The sequence below is a fragment of the Lissotriton helveticus genome, chromosome 12, assembly GCF_964261635.1.
Source record: "Lissotriton helveticus chromosome 12, aLisHel1.1, whole genome shotgun sequence".
NCBI lineage: Eukaryota > Metazoa > Chordata > Amphibia > Caudata > Salamandridae > Lissotriton > Lissotriton helveticus.
Window position 1 is genome coordinate 111095499 of NC_136073.1, and position 24821 is coordinate 111120319.

The following is a 24821-nucleotide window of genomic DNA, read 5'->3' on the forward strand; positions in this document are numbered from 1 at the left end:
CTGATCTTTCCCCTTTACAGATAGTTGAAAACTCCTTTTTAAAATACATTTTAGCCGTACCGAAAAGTACTTCAGGATGTGTCTGCCATGCTGAACTGGGTATTCAGTTCATCTCCGATTCTATTGGGATAGAGCCTGTGCTATTATGGCACTGGCTGTGGACGACAAACTAAACTAAATAGAGAGATCCTCTCAGACATACTGACATTGGAAGGAGCTATGAAGGTCCCCTGGCTGAGATATGTCCATAAGTTTTTTAAAGATATGGGCCAGTTACATTATTACACGAATCCCTCTTCTATTGAAGCAGTATCCAGAAAGGACTTGAGAAAAGAGTGTTTAATGCTGCTTGATACCCAGAGAATGATGGTAGAGAGTTTAAGCCCTCTGTCCTCCATCATCAATTAATTTTAACAACTTTTAATATTCAGCCCTATCGGTCTTTCGTCCCAGGAGCCTACGATAGATTTTTACTAACTCGTTTTAGGCTGGGGACCATCCATAGTTTAGTTACTTTACCTGTCATGAACGATTGGTCACATGATCTTCGGCCCTGCCCTTGTTATTTTATTTCCCCCTCCATCCACGATCCATGTCATTTTATTTTGTAAGTTTTATTCCAGTGAAAGGAAGAGGTTTCTAGTTCCTTTCTTAAAGAGATCTGGATTACGACAATGTCGTCCGGCATTGTTACTTTTACAGTTACTAGCCAATGAAAACTGTGTTCTAAGAATTTTATCCTTTCTGAAAAAAGTGCTTTACCAAAGGAAATTTATGGTCCTTTGAATGCTCATTTTGCACAGTAACGGTGATCAAAATTCTAGGATTTACATTGTAATCTTTTAATCTTATTACGTATAATGTTAATTTTATGGCTTTTTATGAAATTGTTTTTGTATGAATTGTGTGCTTTTATGATTGCTTCAACAATCGAATAAAGCATGACTTGTCTGGACTACTGGATGTAGGGGCATTAGGGGAGTATCTGGTAGTAGCCAATGGGCTACTGACCCTTGGGGTCACTACGCCTCATATGACTACTTCCTGTGGGAAGTGGGCAGAACCCGGTCCCAGAATTCCTAGGTATACCATCACAAAGACGACTACTTCTGGAAAATCGTGTCCACCCCAGTCTAGCCCACCTTTTGGGTGGTACTGGCCTGGAGGTGGCACGCTTACCTGACTCATTTTGTCGTCATTCTGTTCTGCGGTTTGGGTTGTAGCGTGTCAAAAAATTGCAAATACCAATAGACACTGCATGGGGAGAACTTTTTTTTTAAGACCCCCCCCCTTTTTTTTTTTTCTCACCACAGCTTCACAAATTACCCCAAAACTTTCCACAAACCAGCTAAAGTTAGTGTTGAACTAGTTTGAATTTTTCAAGAGGATTTATCGAACTGCACACAAGATATTGGCAAAACGAAAGTGCTTTGTCTATGGGAATAGTTGGTCTTAACTATAACTACGTACTGGCTATTGCCAGTAGGATGAAATATGTAACTACCTACTGTCAGTCACCAGCAGGTGGTTATAGTGAAGACCCTGTTTCCATAGGAAAAGCATTTTTGACTTGCCTATATTTTTGGCGCTGTTTGACAAATCTTCACAAAAGTTTCCCAAAAAAGTGTGCAGATTTAGTTGGTCATGGAAAGTTTTGGGGCCATCCATCAAGCCTGGGCTGAGGAACAATGGGAAGTAAAAAAAATATTTGTTTCCTGTGTTACTTACTGTAGGGATTTTGAACACAACTATACTCTGAACCGCTTGACGGAATTACGCCATGTTTGGCAGAAAGCTTGCTCTTGGTCCAGAAAGAGTGCTTTTTGTTAATTGGTGTAAATCCGTTCAGTGGTTTTAGACTTATTAAAAGAAATCCAAATGTGTATATCTAGGGATGTAGATCCTCCTCAAATGATTCTCAAACTCGTGCACTAACAGAAATGCTGCGATTGACTGGTCACAACCTGAGCAGAAAGTTGCAACCGTTATTTTAGACGTCAAGGAACAGTCCCCAGTAGAAAAAGTAAAGATAAAATACAGTAGAAGGGGGGGGGTGGAGGTAACCTGAACCTCTGGCAGCAGTATAGATGCCTGTGAGGGACACCGGATGGAGAAGAACACCTCTAGGAAACTCATGCACCCACTCAGAAACTTGTACACCCACCGATCCACTCAGACCCATACAGCCACTCACGCACCCACTCTCAAAGGTTACAGTTGGGTAATACAATGTAAAAAAACATAAAAATTCACTGTAAAAGCCAATGGTTACAGAGGTGATCCAGTTCTGCTCACATTGCACTCATACAAAACCATCAAAATTCAGCAGTTATGATTACCTGACCTAACTAACTTTTAAGCCCCATGATGCACTGCTTGTGACCTCCCATATTAATTCACACACGACGGTCCGTGACATCACTGACCTCATCCTGTAAGTGAAATTGTTTTTGTATATTTTCCTGACACCTAAAGATATATAGTAAGCTACTGTTTAAGTTAAATTACTGTTTTCTACCACTAATGAGTGATATTATTCCTAACGTATGTCATTTGAGTGGCTTTGAGACTGTCTGAATCTGTGTATGAGTGGCTGTATGGGTATGTGTATGGGTGAATAAATGGGTATGCGAGCTACTGTATGGCTGGGTGAGTGAGTGGCTGTATTAGTGAGTGGCTCTATGTGTGGGTGAGTGGATGTTTGAGTACCTTTATGGGTGAGTGAGTGGCAGAATAAGTGGATGTATAGGTGTGTTTGGCTGTTTGAGAGGGTATTTGGTTAAGTAAGTTATTGTATGAGGTGCTGCATTGGAAAGTCAGTGTCTGTATGGGTGAGTACGACGTTGTGTAGGTGGTGTATGGATGTGTGAATGTGTATGTAAGTAGTTGTGTGGGTGGGTGTATGAGTAGTAGTATGGGTGAGTGTACGGCTGTGTTCAGAAATTGTAAGGGTGAGTGAATGGCAGGTCCTTGGGCCAGCTCCCCCTGCAATGGTCCTCCTGTCCAGCTTGCCCGCAGTCCGCTACCCTCGGCTGACTTTGGTTTTGTGCCCATTCTGCTCATTTTTCTACCTTTCTGCTTGTTCCTGCCCTTTATTTTCCTCGTTCTGCTTGTTCCTGCCCTTTATTCTGCCTCTTTCTGCTCGTTCTTGCCCATTTCCCTCCTCCTGCAGTTTTTTTCCTCCTAGCCTTTGCCCCCTCCCAGGATCTATGTAATGGAGGCCGCAGCATGACCCCAATGAGTAGGTCCTCTGGCCAACCCCCCCCCCCCCCGCGATGGTCCTCCTGTCCAGCTTGCCTGCAGTCCACTACCCTTTGCTCCCTTCGTTTTGTTCCTCCTCTGCTCATATTTCTCCTTCTCTGTTCGCTTCTGTCCTGTATTTTGTCTTTCTGCTTCTTTCTGACTTTTATTCTGCCTCTTTCTGCTCGCTTCTGACCTTTATTCTTGCGTTGCTTCCACAGCGTCCAGATACTCCTAGGGGTGACAGAGCTGCGCTATACAAATGCTGATTGATTGACTAAAATTGTCTTGTGAGTGGTTGTATTATTGAAGAAATGGGTGTGTGAGAAGTTGTATGGTTGAGTGAGTGGCTGTGTATCCGTGTTTGTATGGGTCTGTGAATGATTGTGTGTGTGTCTGAGGTGTGTACGAGATGTTGTCAAAAGTGATGTCACTGACCCTTTCATGAGTGATGTAATATGTGAGGTCCTAAGCAGTGCTTTACAAGGGCATAAGACAGATGACTCAGGCAACTAAAACTATTGAATTTTAATTTTGTACAAGTGAAATGTGAGCCAAACTATAACTTTCATGTAAACTTTGTTTTTTGAGTGAAAATATATATTTTAACAGCCTGTTTTCCTTAAAGGAAATGGTGCTACATTTTAATAAAAACATTTCAAAAGTTTGTCTGAGAGAAGACAGCGGTCCCCTGGATCACTTCCTGTTCCACAACAAACTTTATTTTTTCTTTTTCTTTTTTTCCTCTCATTAACAGAGGGGAACAAGAACAAGGGGGTCATATGACTTTGTGAAAGGCTTACCACACCATTCTGGGAGTTGGTAAAAGTCAGTGTTTTGCAAACTGATTTTGGTCACAAATATTGATGCATACCTTACCAAATGGTTATTTGGATGAAAAGCCCTATGTACGCCCCTTCCAAATAGATGTTGGTTATACCCTTCTAGACCCATTGTGAGATTCTGTAAACTTGTGCCGAATTTCAAAATGGAGCGATCCCAAACTCTGAGATTTCGTCAATCTCCGGTTTTGCTACTGCTAAATGTCCCCATTCCTCTAAACATTTTGACAGAGTAGAACAAAGAACCTTGGGTTTCTAGTAAGTTCCTTCTCCAAAGTGAGGTAGTGTAGTAGCCTCCGTTCCACCCATGGTTCGGTTTTCTTTTAAGAAGTGGTGGATTTTTTAGTTCAGGGGAGACTGATTTATTATTGCGGCCATTGACGTTCCCAGAGCCTCTCTTCCCCTCATCCTAATTGACGGCCCATCCTGCTAACATGTATTTGTCTCAATGTCTTGGAGTAATAAACAAAGACCCCCTTCCCGCTACACCTAGTCATATGACCCAGGATACAGGCTGCAGGCACCAGAAGGTTGGGACAAGAAAACGGTGAACTTTCCAAAAGTGAAATTTTCATAACTGTGACTTAAAATCCAACTTTACAGTTAAAGAGGGTTTTACATTACAATTATTTAGAGACCAAACTAGACTTTCCTACTAGCTCCCAGTTGAAAGTTAGCACTTTGTATACACAAGTGTAAAGAGGTGACCCAATGTTATCCTATGGCAGAAGTGGGCCTTACAATGGTGAAATACAAATTTAGGAGTTTTTCAATACCAGGACAGGTAAAACTTAAAGTACATGTACAGCCTTTTAAGTTCACCGCACTCTGCCCTGTGGGCTGTTTAAGGCCTACGTCAGGGGTGACCGGTATTAAAAAGGGAGCTTTAGCCCTAGCAAAAGGTTTATTTTACCAATTTTATATCTACACACAGGTTGCAATAGGAGGCCTGAGACTGCGTTAAAGGACTACTTATGTGGATGGCACAATTGGTGCTGAAGTCCCACTAGTAGCGTTTAAATTACAGGCCAGTATACATGTTGTACTACCTCATTAGGGTTTTACAAGTACATTTAAATGTGTCAATTGGGTGTTAGGCAATTTCACCATGTTTGGAGAGAGCACAAGCACTTTGTGTATTTTACTACTGCTAACCAGTGCTACAATTCTAGAAACAAATTCAATTCGTCAAAAATAGGAGAAAGGCAAAAAGTCTGGGGAAAACAACTCTAATGCTGACAGGTTTAACAGAGCAACTTGGTCTAATATACTGGTTGGAATGCAAACAATGGGTGTATGGTTGGTATCGCATATTCCTGTTGTGGGATGGTGGTCAGTAACTGGTTTCAACTAGTCTCATATAATCTCATGACATTTCATGTCTCACGTCTTGTTATTGTTTAGTAAAGAAACATATTTTTGGGATTGCTATTGACTGTCACTGCTTGAGGGGGTGTGGCGAAATCCTTTCACAAATGAGTCCTCAAAACCTGGCCTTGGGCATCAGAGTAACCCTAGCTACCAGGAGGGACCTGTGTCACATCTGGTCCTTTTTTAAGCTAACAGCAGGTTGCTATTGCTTTTAACACTGTCCTATTGGTTTAAAAATCTCGGTGAAGCGATGCTGCCTAAAAATCATGGACAGTTAGACAATGTCACACAATACATGAGACTACATGCTAGTTACAGAGGTAGTCTGACATGGTCCACCCTTCCCTATTAAGACACGGGTGTAAATGGCATGATCAATATAAAGAATTACCAGTCATGCATTCAGGGAGTTGTAATCTACACATGCGGTAATTGAACTAATGCCTGGAACAGCGTCTCGTGGTGACATGGAAAGAACACACGGACAACTTTGGTTGCCCACAAGAACATGGATAGATATAATAAAGTCAAACAGGTATCCTGTGGGACTCATTCATCAACACTTGTGCATCTGCTTAGAGGTGTGTACATTCAATAAGATATATCATCCTAAATATTTTCAAGAAGGGTACCGGACTAAATATTTTGTATGATAAATATTCTTACATTTGTGATGTAGGAACAATATACACTTTTTACATTCCAAAAATAGTGCGAGAAATGCAATTTCATGACCTAAGTGAAGATCTTATCTGTACATATATAGTATCTCTTCACAAACCATGAAAAGGTCGCATGCAACTTAGGGAGGGCTTGGCGTCATTTCGACCTGTAGTTAATATTCGGATCTCATCAGGTCATGTCATCCGACTGAAGTAGCCTAGAAAACATACACTTTGGGCTCTTCAATCCATTATCCTTTGAGCAATGCGCAGGAAAAAAACACATCCCATTGTCATGTATTCCTATCGGTTCTGAATCGATCCCCCTATTCCTGACCCTATTCTAGTTAAACAAACCAACAAGTTAACTAGCAGTCCGCCCATGAGGCAGAAAATCCCCATGATGCAGATACCGTTATCTGACGCAGTCACACTACGGCACAGGAACGTGTTATCTGATTAGGTCATTACGCTTGCGATCTAATTAGACAAGCGATATTCCTCCAGCCCCTGATAAGGCATACGGAGTTCTCATAACAAATCAAACCTATGACAACCTGGGCAAAACCCTGCGGCCATTGTTTTGATTTCACCGAGAACTTTAGTAAAAGAATGTGCTAACGAGCAAGTCGTATGACATCTTTATTGACGTATCTATGTCCATCCTTACGTCAATCTCGGCACCTTAAAGGTATAAATATTACCGATCTTGCCATATGCAAAGACACGCGTGGTGACGAGACGGAGCAGCCATACTTGCCGAAGCCGAGAGCAGAGCAGACCCTGCTGGCAGCAGCCCCACCTTCCTGACGCGCTGAGAGACGCGCTGCTTTCTCCTGCCGAGAATCCAGCCCCGGCGTTTCTGGGCAGCCCTCGCAGGCCGCCTGGAATATCGAGACCAGAGAGAGAGATACCATTCCTCATTCATCCTAAATTCCAGGTACAGAACTGAATAACCCCTCACAGAGAATTCTTTAGTTATTCACTTGGCAAAAACAAACTTAACTTAAACTGTAACTTTCTATTCCCGCCCACGTATTAGACTTAGGTCAGGTACACGGGGTAGGCGTATCTAGAAACACCAGTTGAGTACGTTTAGTCAAATGTATATGTGTATGTAATATATTTTATTCATTTTAAAACATCTTGTGGCTTAGAAACCATATCAATGTTTTTACAGTATTACTTTATACTATTGCTTTTAATGTATGCACTTTACTTAACTATAAGTATTGCAATAATATCGATCCATTTCTCTTGTATGAGAAAAGAGACTGATCAATAAATGACACCTTTTTATTGAACACGCCCGTCTCTTCCTTTTCTCTACATTCTGATGAGACTAAGAATGCACGTACTGACTGAGTAAAATAAATTGCCTTTTGTTCACACGACTCTCGAGATTGACTCTTGATTAGGGGAGAGCAAAGTTGTCATGTTCTATGGTTGTCAGAAACTAAATCCCTTCTTGTCTAATCAGGGAAGTTAATTCCTCCTTGAACATTCGAGAAAGTTTCTAGCGAACTCTGAGCTACGCTGGCAAACCCAAAACTTTAAGTCTAGTATCGACCGTAGTAGACCTAGTTAACGTCTGGCCTAGGCCTTTACTGCTGTAGGTACTATTCCAATGCGCAGAGCCTATTGGGAAAATAGGAGCTACACTACATGGCGCCCAACGCGTTTGGAAAGGGCGATAAAACTAACGTAAGACATTTAGAGTAACTCAGTCGTGCTTTCTCACTCAGACCCCTTTTCCCAAATACTCCAAAGACGTCTGGAGTGGGTGAAAGGTTATATCCGCCAAAACCTCGCAGGAGGGAACTCCTATGTATGGTTCTTGGTATAGTCAACGTTGAAGGATAAACAGTTCCAAAATATTGTGCATCTAATCTTTGTTCCATAAGAAACCTGATCTGCAAATAAAAGACATAAGCTTCCTGTCGGTAAAATGGCAGAGAGTGATGATGAAAGAGAGGCAGTTAGATTAGCAACTGAACTCGCAGATGCTGATGCTACCATGCAAGCAGCAGACGCGGATATAATACTCATTCCGGTCATCAAAAGGAGATCTATAACCTTAAAACTTATAGAAAATTGACTGACACCTAGAGGTGGCACAGTCATATTCGTAATTGAGGCACACGAATATCGGCAGACAGAGGTATACTATTCCTGGATACATTTTCCAGCAGCAAATGCTGTAACAAAGTACTTCCACTATTACAAAATAGAGGAACCTCCTGAAATGTACACTCCTTTCGAGGAGGTGGAAGTACCACTCAAATTCCAAGAGCATTTGCTCTTATTTGATGGCGCCCTAAAACATAATAATCACATCACCAGGCTCGGTCCTTTAGGTAGACCAGGAGCAACGTGGCCGGTCTTAGCCGGATACACACCACACCCAGACATCGAAGGGATGTCTACAGGAGAGCTGTTAATACAGCTAAAACAATTACTAAAAATTCATAGACAATTAGTCCAATATGTAATGCGGACTTCAACAATTCAGCCAGCGATTAAACTTCCACAGCTGACCCCTCACCAGGGGAACACAAATAAAATTACACCACAGAACATCCAATCCTGCCTAGGTAAAGTACCGGCTAAACGGGAACAAATACCATTCTGGTTGGCACAGAAAATTACCCAAATAGAGGCGGTGTTTCCTGACACCACCCCGCTAGAAAAACACAGGATTCTGACTATCTGTCTTCCAATGGGAATCGCACCACACATAGAGGACTGAGACACTTGGGGTACAGTCTTTGCTTCCATCTACACAAAAACGCACGGTGTTCCATCCATTTCGGTGATACCAGATGTGCTAAAACAAATTCAAGACGAATACGGTCCAGAGCCTGCTTTAACTCTTGGTATGAAATTACTGAAAGACTTCAAGCAGGTCTCGGCTATATTATTAGCCAACATAAAAGGTGAAGTAGCAAACGTGGCGATCCGCCAGAGGTTAAAAGAGACAGATATAGCAGACCAACCAGCTGAAATTGCCAGAATCATAGAAAAATCCTATGAGGAACTAGGTAGAGATAGTTTAGGTGGAATACCAGTAAAACCGCAACTGACTGAAAGTCCAGAAAAAATATTTTTTAATAACAATTCACCAAAAAAGAACTGGGATGGAAATAAACAATCCAATCCTAAAGAAAAGAAATTCCAGTCCAGAGGAAGGTCTCCTAGGCGAAGAGAAAAATCTCCAAACCGAAGACAGAGGTCACCGCAGAGTGACCCCTCTGGGAATAGATATAACCTTAGAAATAGGGATAATATTAAAAAATCTGATAGATATCAAGACATTGATACACGTCCCTCTCAATCTTTTCAGACTTCCTCGCAGAAATCGGAAAGAAGAGGACGATCAGAACAAAGAGAAGAGCACGCCAAGTCCAAAGACAAGGAACCTGCTCAGCTAAAAAAGAAATTACAATTTCCAAAAAAGAAGGTAGCCAGTATCAAGGTAGTTAACAATGCCGAGAATACTGAGGACACAACTGAAAAACGGAGAGTGGGCTCAGACAATGCTAGACAGTGCAGCAGAAGTGAGCATAGCTCGCAAAGTCCTTATGAATCATCTGGAGACAGTGGACACGAATGAATATCTTCAAGTGGAAACTGCAGACACCAGGGTTAGCAAACCTCACAAGATATACGAGATAACATTACGTATAGAGGGAGATAAGACTAGGAAAATAAGGGGACTATTTTGGGATAACCTCTCCAAGGGCTATGATATCCTTCTAGCTGAAAAAGACTGGCCACCAGAGTTTGTCAGGGAGTGCCCTCATGGCGAAGAAGTAATTATGCCTGCCTTCTCAAATCAAATTCCAATTCATAAAAAATACACACTTGCTAGAAAGTGGGCAGTGGCTCTAGCACCTGCTTTATATAAAAATCATGTAGGATGGGATGAGGATTCTCCTCCTCACAAAATCCAGTTAAAATCACAACCTACTGCACAAAGGCAGTACCCAATTAAGCAAGAAGCTAAAAAACAGGTAAATGAAATACTAGATCAGCTAGAATACCAGGGGGTGATTGAAACTTGCACCTCACAAATGAACAATCCTTTGTTTCCGGTCTCCAAACCAGACAATTCATATCGTCTAGTTTTGGATTACCGACACTTTAACACATGTTGCAAAACCTTTGCAGTGCAAAACTCACACAGTGCTGCACTAATGAATAACATAGTGCGCAAAAAATACAAAACAACCTTGGGCATCTCCAATGGATTCTTTTGTCAAAACATAGCACCAGAGAGCAGATATTTAACTGCATTCTCAGTAAATGGCACTCAAAAACAATTCTGTCGGTTAGCCCAGGGGTACAAGAACAGCTCGGGGGTATTCTCAGCGAGAGTAACAGAATTACTACAACTATATGATGATGAAGCATTATCTTATGTCGATGACATTTACTTAACAGATGATGACTTGGAGACTCACTTGAAAAGAGTGAACACCATAATACTTGGGTTCGCAGCAGAGGGTTACAAATTCAACTTTAAAAAATCCAGAATTGCCCATCTGACGGTCCTATTCTTAGGATATGAGTTATCAAGTGAAGGCAAAAGCCTGGCTGACAATTTCCTAGAGAAATGTGCCGTACTCCAAGCACCTAGAACACTAAAAAACTTAGTCGATTCTAGGCTTCCTAAATTTCGGAAGAACATACATCGCAAATTACGCAGAAAGGGTCAAACCCCTTTATGATCTAATTAAACCTGACTTTAAAAGATCCAGTTGGACTCAAATACACACAGAAATTTTGAGATCCTTACAAACAGACATGCTAATTAAAACAAAATTAGAAACACGTGATAACACACGCAATCTTGTGATTCGAGTCATCCCAGGGAGATGCGGATTCACATACCTGACCTCTAATGAGGGGGAAAAGGTACCAATTGCATTCAAATCACACTTGTACACTAAGGCTGAAATGAAATTTAGCCCAACGGAAAACATTCTTACAGCAACACAGACAGCTATAGCAAAAGAACGAGCCCTGGCACAAGGTAAACGAATAATAATCGTGACACCAATACCAGCCCTAGAGGCGGTAACAAAGGCAAGCATTCCAAATGCTAAAGCACTCCATCCGAGATGGATACAATGGGCTAATTCTCTTGCTGCAACAGACGTGGTGTACGAATTTGATCCTTACTTAAAAACACAAGAATTTCTCCAATATGAATTTGAATGTCCTCCGCCAACCGAAATTCTGCCTCTAGACCACTACGGCTGTATAATATATACAGACGGATCAGCACAACCCGCAGTGGGGGGTAAGCAAGCTTACAGTGCTGCGTGCGCGATCGTTAAAGGCCGCTGGCACGAAGGAAAATTTAAACCAGCAATCACTAAAACACAATCTTTAGGAGATTGTACAGCTCAGCGAGCTGAACTACTGGAGTTCAAGATGGCGCTTGAAAATACCGATCGAGAATTCCCCACACTTATAGTGTGCGATTCGTATTATTGCGTTCAATCTTACAATGAATACTTGCAGATCTGGCTTCAGAATGGTTTCAAGGATGCGAAAGGTGGCACAATCAAGCATAAAATGCTCTGGGAACAAGTAGTTCTTTTACAGAAAGAACTACCAAAGACTCACGTGATACATACACTGAGTCATCAACGTGATGGCGTTCACGTTGCAGGGAATTCATTGGCTGATGAGGCCGCGAAGGCAGCTGTGCAAACGGCTTCCGTAGCGGCCGTCACCCGTTCAAAAACAAAAATAGACAGCGAAATATTACAAGCTGTCAGCGCTTCAGAAAAGGATTCGATAGAACCACTCCCTAAAGGCTTTCCAGTAAAATACTCATACATAACTGATGCAAACAATGTTCCTTTTGCTCGAATCTCTGGAGTGGGGGATAGGGCAATTCCAAACATGGAACATAGGTTAGGACTAATAATAGCGGCACACGAAGGGCTTGCTTCTATACATGCTGGCGTCTCAGCCACAGTATCATTATTAAAACAGAGATACTGGTGGCCACAAATGAGAAGACAAACAAGGAACTATGTTCTAGAATGTGAAATATGTCAAAGAATGAAAGTATCAACGGTGAGACGTCCAGCGCAGACGCACCTTCTAATCTCAGATAAACCATTAGCCTGTGTCTATCTGGACCACTGTGGTCCCTTACAAAGGGATGGTAACTATAAATATATCCTGGTCGCAGTGGATTCATGCACGAGATTCATATGGATGTAGCCCCAGCGAACGGCTGACGCCAGAACTGTTATAAAAGATTTGCGAGTCTTTATCGGCACATACGCAATTGGCATGCTGCATTCGGACAATGGTCCTGCTTTTAGCTCTCGGGCTTATAAGGAGGCCATGGTCAGCATGGGCGTGCAATTGCGGTACTCTTGTCCATTTCACCCTGAGGGGACTGGAATTGTTGAAAGAAAAAACCGTGACATAAAGCAATCTATAACGGCAAAGGTATTAGGTTCGGGAGCTGGGTGGGTCAAACATCTAATAAGTGTCCAACGTAGTCTCAATAACTTGCCAAGAAATTCTCTGAAGGGATTCAGTGCGTACGAATTATTATTTGGAACTAGGATGATGATCTCTGACATTGATAGTCAGACTTCAGTGGTGAAAGAAAAAAGCTTTGATATCAAAGACCGTTTGGCTATTTTGCAGGACTTAAACAAAACAAGAAAAAACCTGAGCAACATAAAGTTGAAACAGCCAACAACCACTGAAGAACCACCACCTGTCCCAGCAAGACCTGTCTGGATTCCAAAAATCGGGGATCTAGTCAGGGAAAAGATCGCGGTAAAGAAGGAATTTGGGCCTTCTTACAGAAAAGCAGTTCCTGTCTTGTCTGTCAACGGGACAAGATCAGTTGTACTACCGCCACTTGCTGGTAAAAAGGAGAACCGAGTTGTATCAATCGACCTGGTAAAACCACAACATGTGGCCGATAACAAACAGTAGGCCAAGTGGACTCCCAATAAGTAGCAGAACACCAAGGTTTGCTACCAGTACAGAGGTCCTAACGAAGAGGCTCATCACATTCGAAACGCCTACAGAAGAACAACAAGGACTATGCAACAATGCAATAGAACTCAGACCTCTGAAAACCCAAATAAAAACATTTAGCAGAGACACACCAATCTATAATGAAGTACCAAGTGAAAATGCAAGAAACAAAAATCCTGAAGCAATTGGAACAATTGACAGAACTGCATCCGGCTACTTCATAAACTTCGATGATTCCTCTGAAAGCCTCAGTGAATCAAAGACACAGCCATCATCAAAATCCTTTAAAGACAAAGCTAAGGAACTTTTGAAACAACTGAAAGAAACATATCTGATTTCCCCATGGATTGAATTTTGGGTGGGTTTTGGTGCATTTATCCTCATACTTTGGCTCATCATGGTACTTACTTTGGGACGCTTCATTGAGGGAAAATATGCTAAAATGGACACAGCAAGTCAGAAAATCAACTTGATCCTCAAACCACACACATCTTCACACGTCGAGAAAAGAGAACTTTCTTCAGCCAACTTCACAGCCAATCCGATACCTGGTGGGGTAGCCTGGGACAACACTGACTATGAAATTTATGGTCCGGTCGAGATCCTGAAATATCCACACCAAATTAAGATCTCATTGAGTGACTTTGCAAAACCAAACACATTTGCTGATGATTGGGACTTCGAAAGCATTAATAATATGATGTCTGACTTAGTAATGTCTGCTAAATTTACCGAACATGATTATTTGCAGGGTTCTACAAATTATGACAGTATGTATTGCTATAACCATTATGGTAATCACTTTTTACATAGATCTGCACAAGCTAGAAATGTTTTAAATTATAATCAATGGGAACATTGTGCAACACCTCCAAAAGGGAGCTCAAGAACCGTTTACGACAAATATTCATATTTTTCAGGTTTTAACACAAGTAATGCTGAAACATTTTATTTTAAATTGTCAAACAAGACAGGAACCAAAACCATGATAACCAACACAAAATTGTTATATTCAGACTCATTTTTTGAACAAATGAATACTTTTGGATTTGATTATTGGGACAAAAATGTTGAATTGAAAAGTGTTTGGGGTACAAAAGAATTGCAAGTACAGGGTATAGAAGCTTTGTTTAGAGCCTGCATGATCCCAGAACAAATGATATTTTTAAATGACACTGTTCAACAAACCACCTGTCTTGGCCTAGCCAAAATCAAAGATTTAAATAAACCGTCTATTCCAAAGCCAACAATGTTTAGCAACACTTCTACAGATGAAGAGATAGACGTAAACCATATATTAAACCAAAACAGAACACATCCTGATTGGAAACAGTGGTTGATCTGGCCCACAGATACTAATAACTGTCAAGACAGATTCCTGAACAAAACACAGGGTTTCAAAATGAACAGGCCAGACCCTAGATATCCTCAAAGACATCACCCAGGGATAATAACCACCTACAGTGTGGGCAAATTATGCCTTCAATGGCTACAAACTTCCACACTGGCAGAAATTAAGCAACACCTAACTTTACTTACTGATGGTGCTGACTTGCGTGATTTCACTTTGGGACCACGCAAACAGCGTCAAAAGCGTTTCATAGCAGCCTCTGTATATGCAGCATACAATGAGGCCTGGAAGGTTAATCAAATTGAAACAGCAGAGAGAATACGGGAAATTGACCGTATTAATTTGGAAAAATCACTTTCTGTAGTGGACAATGGGTTAATGACTCTGTCCTCCAGAATTTTTTCATTGGACAGCATTGTGTCTTCAGCAGTCGATATATTATCGCAAGACTTACTGTTATTACAACATGGTCAGTCACAATTGCGTTCTATTGTACAGCTTGGCTGGACGTTACAAAATCTGCGTTCAGGCTATGTGCCTTGGCGTTTAATCAACACAACGTCACTATTCCAAATCTTTAACCTTACTGATAGACAAATCGGTATGGCGCAAAAGGGTGCTGATTATACAATCTTGAGCATTGAAAAACTAGAAAGATTACCAATGACAATGTCAGAACGACCTGTCAGTGAATGGATAATACACGGAATCATAAATATTCCAATCTCAACCTTCAGGTTTCAATACTGCCAAAAATATATACAGGCTGGCATGTACGAGAAATTGGGAAAGGGGTACCTTAAAACAACTTGGAACCTGCCCTATTCACATGCATGTGTCAGTAATAAAGGACAGAAAGTGTTTCTTAGTGGCAACAATTGTGCGATGTCACTGAGTGGCACACTTCTGTGTAACGGAATTAGTTTGCATGGAGCCTGTGAAGGGAATTCATACAACCTTTCATGTCACCAGCAAGGCGCACCTGCAACTGAAATAGAACCATTCTTTCAAAGACTCTATAATGGGAGTTACATTCTTATTGTAGACCGCAGATGTTGTAGTCTTATGCCCGGGACTCCTTATCTAGTTACTACGACTGCGAAGGTCAAGTGCTGTGGACGCTCATTGTTCCCCAGCTCCTTCCCAGACAGGGAGGCAAGGGCATGGCCCGATTTGAAAATTACTTCTATTCGAATAGATACTTTAAGCAGAATGAAAACAGTCCTTCTTCAGACGCCTACCAGGCTCTCGTCATCAAAAGAAACGTATGATCTACAAGTCGCAAGGACGACTGCAGAGATACATACATTATTATCAACTAATTCCCCCGTACATTTCGCGGAAATCCTGAATGAAATCTTAAATATTTCTGATACCAATGGGGTCTCAAAGGTATGTAAGACAGTATTTTCGATGGCATTAACACCATTCAAAGCCATACTGGGTATTTTTCCAGATTTCGTCCATTCGATTTTTGGCGGACTTCACCTGATCCTGGGACTAATTGCAGGAATCCTATTCTTGGTCCTTATTTTTCATTATGGCAACCCATGTCACAGACAAAACTCTTGCGACAAGGGAAGAAACAATCCTAGCCATTGGATACCGGGACTGGATATCAAAAATCCTGGGACTCTCCCGGCTTAGAGACCTGAACATGACTTGGTTTCTATCATTTCGACCAATGTGGCAAAGATGTGTTTTACCTGTATTGAGGTGTCTGCTATGCGGAGAAGAATGCGTGTTAGACACCTGTCTGACGCTACAATCTGATGCGCCGATGGATGCAGAAACATTGTTAAGCCCGATCAAGGTTCATGCTTTGTGCTGCCCTCAAAGGCTACCAATCCTGATGACGGCATTCGTGGAAGCTTCACCACTACGATTGATGGGTAGTGAAGTTCAAGATGAAAGCAGCATCGAACAGGTACGACCTTCTGTCAGTAATGCAAATCAGAATGTCAATGGAGACAATCATGCGCAAGAATGCATGATTACACCTATTTCCGAGTTAGTGGAACTTTCCCAGGAAGCTGTTGACAGTTTTTTCGAAAGCCTAAATGATATGATGTTCTCACCCGAACAGAAATAGAGACTTTTGAGCAAGCTCGCACACGGCGTTCCCTGAATTCGGCCTTCAACTTTAAAAATAAAGTCACATGAACATTTTCGCTCCAGTTCACGGACAGCAGTTTTTCCAGCAGCCCCAAATATTTTTGCATATTTTTCGGGACACTATCTTCTGCTTAAAGTAAGAACTATTCTTAGAGAACTAAGGTTTCTAAATTTTAGATAGCTTATAGACATTAGTTGCCCGCTGGCATGTTCATAAGGATATTTTATTCTGTGATGGAATGGTCTCGAAACTTTTTTCTGTAAGAAACCATTTCATGTGTAATTCTCATATACCAAATAAGCAATAATGTATACAAATGCGATTACTTTGGCATTTTTCTACAGCTTGAGTGCATACAATATATATGTCTGCAATTTTTCCGTATATTTGAAAATTTCAAAATGCATTTATGTATTTTGGGGTGGTAAGGTATACACACTACTCTATAGTATGTTGTACTATGTTATACTATGCCTAGATTAGTAAATATGTCCATAGTTAGCGTGGAGTGGGTGTCATGTATTCCTATCGGTTCTGAATCGATCCCCCTATTCCTGACCCTATTCTAGTTAAACAAACCAACAAGTTAACTAGCAGTCAGCCCATGAGGCAGAAAACCCCCATGATGCAGATACCGTTATCTGACGCAGTCACACTACGGCACAGGAACGTGTTATCTGATTAGGTCATAACGCTTGCGATCTAATTAGACAAGCGATATTCCTCCAGCCCCTGATAAGGCATACGGAGTTCTCATAACAAATCAAACCTATGACAACCTGGGCAAAACCCTGCGGCCATTGTTTTGATTTCACCGAGAACTTTAGTAAAAGAATGTGCTAACGAGCAAGTCGTATGACATCTTTATTGACGTATCTATGTCCATCCTTACGTCAATCTCGGCACCTTAAAGGTATAAATATTACCGATCTTGCCATATGCAAACACACGCGTGGTGACGAGACGGAGCAGCCATACTTGCCGAAGCCGAGAGCAGAGCAGACCCTGCTGGCAGCAGCCCCGCCTTCCTGACGCGCTGAGAGACGCGCTGCTTTCTCCTGCCGAGAATCCAGCCCCGGCGTTTCTGGGCAGCCCTCGCAGGCCGCCTGGAATATCGAGACCAGAGAGAGAGATACCATTCCTCATTCATCCTAAATTCCAGGTACAGAACTGAATAACCCCTCACAGAGAATTCTTTAGTTATTCACTTGGCAAAAACAAACTTAACTTAAACTGTAACTTTCTATTCCCGCCCACGTATTAGACTTAGGTCAGGTACACGGGGTAGGCGTATCTAGAAACACCAGTTGAGTACGTTTAGTCAAATGTATATGTGTATGTAATATATTTTATTCATTTTAAAACATCTTATGGCTTAGAAACCATATCAATGTTTTTACAGTATTACTTTATACTATTGCTTTTAATGTATGCACTTTACTTAACTATAAGTATTGCAATAATATCGATCCATTTCTCTTGTATGAGAAAAGAGACTGATCAATAAATGACACCTTTTTATTGAACACGCCCGTCTCTTCCTTTTCTCTACATTCTGATGAGACTAAGAATGCACGTACTGACTGAGTAAAATAAATTGCCTTTTGTTCACACGACTCTCGAGATTGACTCTTGATTAGGGGAGAGCAAAGTTGTCATGTTCTATGGTTGTCAGAAACTAAATCCCTTCTTGTCTAATCAGGGAAGTTAATTCCTCCTTGAACATTCGAGAAAGTTTCTAGCGAACTCTGAGCTACGCTGGCAAACCCAAAACTTTAAGTCTAGTATCGACAGTAGTAGACCTAGTTAACGTCTGGCCTAGGCCTTTACTGCTGTAGGTATTATTCCAATGCGCAGAGCCTATTGGGAAGATAGGAACTACACTACACCATCAGGTATAGTGGGTCCAGCCCCTATTTAGTATACTGCATGCCGTGAGTTCGACTCCCCACCAAGTTGCACTATATCCAATCACCTCAACTCTGTCGGCGTGCACCCCAGTAGCTTCAACGCCCCATTGAGACGCACTAGCTTCCACCCCTCCCATTGAGACGCACTAGCTTCCACCCCTCCCATTGAGACGCACTAGCTTCCACCCCTCCCAATGAGACGCACTAGCTTCCACCCCTCCCATTGAGACGCACTAGCTTCCACCCCTCCCATTGAGACGCACTAGCTTCCACCCCTCCCATTGAGACGCACTAGCTTCCACCCCTCCCATTGAGACGCACTAGCTTCCACCCCTCCCATTGAGACGCACTAGCTTCCACCCCTCCCATTGAGACGCACTAGCTTCCACCCCTCCCATTGAGACGCACTAGCTTCCACCCCTCCCATTGAGACGCACTAGCTTCCACCCCTCCCATTGAGACGCACTAGCTTCCACCCCTCCCATTGAGACGCACTAGCTTCCACCCCTCCCATTGAGACGCACTAGCTTCCACCCCTCCCATTGAGACGCACTAGCTTCCACCCCTCCCATTGAGACGCACTAGCTTCCACCCCTCCCATTGAGACGCACTAGCTTCCACCCCTCCCATTGAGACGCACTAGCTTCCACCCCTCCCATTGAGACGCGCTAGCTTCCACCCCTCCCATTGAGACGCACTAGCTTCCACCCCTCCCATTGAGACGCACTAGCTTCAACTCTCCATTGAGATTCACCTGTGTTGCACTAGATCCAGTAGTTTTGACTACCCATTGAGATTAACCAGATCCGAAACTTCAGCTCCGGATTTAAATGTTCTAGATCCAGTAGCTTCAGTTCCTCCTTGAGCGGTCCATCTCCTAACTTTAGTACTCTGGCTGTTTGTGAAAGAGAAGCATCAATACCAAAGTATGGTCAATGGTCCGTCTCAACTTATGGACTGTGCATTCTAAAGAGTGACTCCCAGAAAGTGAGAAGATTTCTAAAGAATAGAACACTGCTAACATCGTGAGCCTGTCACCAAGGAATGCATATCTAGAGCGTCTCAGTTACTGAACAAGCACGAGTCTGGAAAGGGGGTGGCGAGTGAGGCTCAGACAAATCGTGTGAAGCCATTGATGGGAAATGAGTGCAGCTGAGAGGAAGCTTGAGCACCTGGTGATGGGAAATAGCTCTGGTTCCTATGAAGCGTTTGCAGCCTGTGATGGGCACTGAGTGGCACTCCCATGAAGCATCTACAGGCTGCATTTGAATTTGAATTTTTAGGCATTTATAGAGCGCGCGTTCACTGAGCAGTTTCTTGGCGCTATAGGATTTCGGAACTGAGGGAAGCATCGGGGGCTATGGGCTGAAAGCTTGCTGGAACAGAAAGGTGTCAAGAGCTTTGCGCACTCTAAGTAGGAGGGGGAGAACCTGAGAGAGGGGGGGAAGGGAGTTCCAGAAGGTGGGTGCAAGTACCGAAAATTTCTGGCCACCAGATCGTTTTTTCTTGAACCGGGGGATGACTAGCAAGGACTTGGCAGAGGAACGTAGGTCTCTAGCAGGACAGTAGTTGATGATGGCGGAATTGATAAACGCAGGGGCAGTGCCCGCCCGGGCTTGAAAGGTGAGGCAGCCAAGTTTGAAGAGAGCTCTTTGTTTGATTGGTAGCCAGTGAAGGGCCATGAGAAGGGGGGAGTAGTGATGGTATTTCAGTAGGCCATGCACCAGGCGAGCTGCCTGGTTCTGCACCGTCTGGAGGCGTTGAAGTGCGTAGGCGGGGTCACCATTGTAAATGATGTTCCCGTAATCGATCTTAGATAAGACCATGGCCATAATAATCAGTTTAAGTGCTGAAGGAGAAAAGAACCGGGATACTTTCCTGATGATACGTAAAGTAAAAAAACAGGAGGAGACAACAGAACTAATGTGGGTGTGAAGTGTCAAGTGGTGATTGAGCATAATTCCAAGGGTCTTAACAGAGTGGGAAGGGGTGGGAGGGGGGCCAAAGGAGGAGGGCCAGAAGGAAGGCGACTAGGGATTGCCGCTGCCTCCAGTCAGAATCAGCTCCGTTTTATCCGGGTTGAGTTTGAGATGGTTTGCATTCATCCAAGCCCGGATAAACAGCAAGACGGACTCAGCAGGAGGCTCCTAGTGAAGGGGCGGAAAAATTAAAAATGAGTTGGAGGTCATCAGCATAGTTGTAAACTGTGACCTTCATTTGTTGAAGTGCAAAAATATAAAGGTTAAATAAAAGAGGGGAAAGAGAAGAGCCCTGGGGAACCCCGCATTTCCTGCTAGGTGGGGCCGAAAATTCGGCAAGATGGACCGCCTGAGTGCGTCCCTCCAGGAAGGATCCTATCCAGGAAAGAGCCTGGTCTCCTATGCCCGCCTCCCTGACACGGTACAAAAGGATGGAATGGTCTACCGTGTCAAAGGTGGCGGACAGGTCGAGGAGGACCAGGGCCTGGGGGATGTTGGTGTTGAGTCCCTCCCTGAGTTGGTCCATGACTGAGATGACCACCTTCTCAGTGGAATGCCGGGGGCGGAAGCCCACCTGGCAGGGTGCAAGGTAGTTGCTGCTCTCTATAAAGGAGCTGAGTACCTGGGTGACGTGGGACTCTGCTACTTTTCCCAAATAAGGGAGAAGGGATATAGGGCGGTAGTTTGTAGGAAGAGAAGGGTCGGCTCCTGGTTTTTTTAATATAGGGAAAATTTATAGCAGTCTTAAAGGGAGCTGGAACGATGCCAGAGGTAAAGCAGTTGTTCAGGAGAGCAATGGCGGGGGAAGGGCATGCAGAGAAAGCTTGCAGAGAATGCGCGCCGGGCCGGTGTCAGTTGGAGAGCCCGACTTGACACGCCTAAGCAGCAAGAGCAGGGATTCTCTCGTGAGTGGGGGGGATAATAGTAAAGGAGCGATTATTGTCAGGGGGTTGAGGGGGAGAGAAGGTGAGAGGGGGAGGGGGAATGTTGGCTTTGATGAGGGCTATCTTCTCAATAAAGAACTCATTAAGCGAGTCGCATAAGGCCTGAGAGGGGGGGATCTTGGGTAAGGTTCTATCCGAGGATGCCAGTTCGTGGACGGTGGAAAATATCTCACGAGATTGACATTCAGCCGCTAAGATGCGCCCAGAAAAGTACTCGGTCTTGGCTGCTGTCAGCATGGCAGCTTTATATTCGTTGAGCACGGTAATGAAGTGTTGTCTGTGGACGGGACAATATGCACTTCTCCATGCTCGTTCGGCCTGCCTTAGCTCTAAATTCTTAGCTTTGAGAGCGGAGCTGAACCATTTGTTGGCATTATGGGTACGGTTGATGGTAGTACGCTTCAAGGGGGCCACCGGATCGCAGGCATTGGTCAACCACCGATCTAATGTGGCGGCCTGGGAACGAGGGTCCGAGCCCGAAAATTCTGGGCAGGTGGCAGCTAGCGAATTGCAAAGAGAAGGGATATCAACTTAATGCCAGTTCCTAGCCCAGGTGTTTTTGGGAAGAGGAGGAGAAGTTTCATGGCTCGGGTCCAAGGAAAAGGCGAGCAAGGAATGATCCGACCAGGAGCAGGGCAAGATGGTAGGAGTGGACATTGGAATGTTAAGTGTCCAGATCTGATCTAGGGTATGGCCCCGGGTGTGGGTGGGGCCTCGAACGTGCTGGGTAAAGTTAAGACTAAGGAGCAATTGAGTGAAGTCTTTGGAAATGGAGTCCTCAGCAGGATCAGTAGGCCAATAGTTAAAATCGCCCAAAACAAGGACAGAGGCATTGTTGATTACCAGGGTGGCCAGTAAGTTCTGAAAGGCAGAGAGGAAGTCGGGGGATGACTGAGGTGGTCGATAGGTTAATACGCACGTGAGTGGGGTCTTAAAAGAAGTGGATCGCGCTACAAGGCAGTCGGCTGCTGGTAATGTGGACGAGGCCAAAATCTGAAAATGAAAATCCTTGCGAGTAATCAAGGCTACACCGCCTCCTATTTTGCTCTCTGGTCGATGAGCATGGAGTAGTGGGCCGGGAGAGAGGCTAAGACGCTTGGCAGGGAATCAGGTCTGTACCAGGTTTCAGTTAGAAACAAAAGGTCTGGGGAGTTAGAATCCAGAAGATCATATATTTCGGTCTGGTGCTTGACAGCTGATCTCGTATTTAGAAGAAGAGCAGAAGTGGAAGGGGGGGGGAGCTAGCACGGTGGGCGTGGGAGAAGCAATGCCGAGCTTTTGAGCATAGGACAGCGTAGCGGAATTCAGCTGCCAGTTGGCTCTGAAGGAGCGCAGTTGTTCGGAGGTATATGCAAGAAATTGCGCAGAGTATGGTGCCCCGTGTCCCGGTCGCGGACGGGCGCAGACGGGCTTGCCTTAGGCACGCCTTCGACGCGCAATCGGCGTGCCCGCTGCGCGACCGGAATGTGCACATCTTTTATAGAGGAAAAAAAATGGCGGTAGGGGGGGCGTGGCCTCTGAAAAGGGGGCGTGGCCTGTGTGGGCATTGGGGACTGAGTGACTCCTTTGAATTGTATGAAATCAGGAGGATGGTTATTACTCTGTATTGTGAGACCAGTTGTGTCTGGTCACCTTCAATGTGGATTTGATTTCACCCACTGACCTTTCTCCACAGCTCCAGCTCTGCGTCAGGGCGGCCGAAGCAGAAATATGGCGGAAACATCAAATGAGGGTTCCTTCTCTCCTCTCCTCAGTAACCTCAAGGAAAAGAAGATGCCCCAAGAGATGTCAGGTAATATGAAGGGGGAGAGGGAGAATTTGCAAGGTATACAGCTACTGTGTGTGTTATCAGTGTTGCACTGGTACAGGAATTGTCATATCGGTGATGCACCAGTAACAAGCTGTATAATTGATGCATAGGGGGCGGGGCAGTGAGGGAGTTAGGCAGACATCAGCGTTATTCAGGTATAGAGGTGCAAGGGTCCCTGGGGATCATTTCAGAGATGCACAGGATCAAAAGATGTCTGCTCCGGTTGGGGTGCATGTGAGTAAAGTCCCTGGGAGTGATATCTGCAACGTGCAGGTGCTGGAGCAGTGAAGGTTGGGGAGAGATATTGGTGATCGCAGGTAAAGATGTGACCGTGGTGAATATAAGTGATACCAAAGGGGATGATGGATGGAGCGTTTGAGCAAATCAAACACTCACCCCCAGTCAACTGATCTGGGTTTAATCCATCACCATTCTTTAGCTGACTCCACCACCCCAGTTCAGACATGCATATGCAAATCAGTCTGACCCTGTGCCTTATGGGAACAGTCCAGCCCGAACTTCCAAGCCACGTCTTCCCTGGACCGGAAACAAGCCTCCTGGGACCGGTTTCGGATTCATAATCCTCATCAGCCAGGCAATCTTGAATCTAGTGGATGCTTGTTTCCAGGCTAGGGAGGACCTGCTTGGCAGTTCGGGCTGGATGATGGATTTAGGCCCAGATCTCTGCACTGGGGTGAATGTATGACATTGTTCTGCATTCTGTCCATCAACTGTTGTTTTTGCAGTGGTGGATATAAGTGGCTGGTTTGATATCTGTGATGCACAGTTCACAATGGTGTCATAGCCTCTGCGGGCGACGTCAGTGACTCACAAGTGCAAAAGGTATGATGCTTGGTGATCTCTGTAATGCCCACGTACAGGAGTATGGGTCAGATGTATTAAATTCTTATTTTGCATTTCCTAAATAGTGATTCCACAGGAATCGCTTTTTAGGAAACCCAAAATGGTATGTACAAAATTTGTGATTTTCTAATAATGTTTCCTAAAAAGTAGGAAGCGTTCTTAGTAAATCACAAAAAAATGCTATTGCATTCACACCTATGGGCAAAATATGAAATGGTTTGAATTTCCTAAATTGCGATTTCCTAATTGCAATTTAGGAATTCCAAACCCAAGGGTGCCTCTGGGATTAAGGCCCCCCTTGAGGCATCCCGAAATGAGTTTTGCACATGTAAGTGATCATATGTCTTTGGGGCATATGTGCGCTTCATGTCTCGTTAAAAGGATTTTTTAAATTTTGCTCATGGTTACCATCGACTTTGAGTTGTTGGTAAATGCATTTCCAAAATACCCAATTCGCATTTAGGAAATGTTTTGTACATGTGCCTTAGGAATTACAAATGGGTAATCCTTATTTGCATTTCCTAAATCGCAATTTCTACTTGGTAGAAAACTCATTGTGACAGTTGTTTGGCCTTTGTACATATAAAAAAGCTGTTTTGCATTTCCTAATGGACCGAAATTGGCTTGTTAAGAAATGCTAAAAGCTTTAATTCATCTGGCCCTAAATGTCCCAGGCATTGGCATCAGTGATTCATAAATGCTGATAACT

At 43.6% G+C, this 24821-nt stretch overlaps 1 protein-coding gene across 1 annotated transcript in view; it reads left to right on the forward strand.

The window, feature by feature from the left end:
- The window catches only part of LOC144799756 (transmembrane protein 272-like), a 116182-nt gene that overhangs the window by 19159 nt on the left and 72202 nt on the right, over positions 1-24821 (forward strand). Inside the window, exon 2 of the mRNA XM_078671286.1 lies at positions 23114-23230. Within this exon, the coding sequence (XP_078527412.1) occupies positions 23149-23230 (82 nt within the window). The 5' untranslated portion in view covers positions 23114-23148. The remainder of the gene's footprint in view (positions 1-23113; positions 23231-24821) is intronic.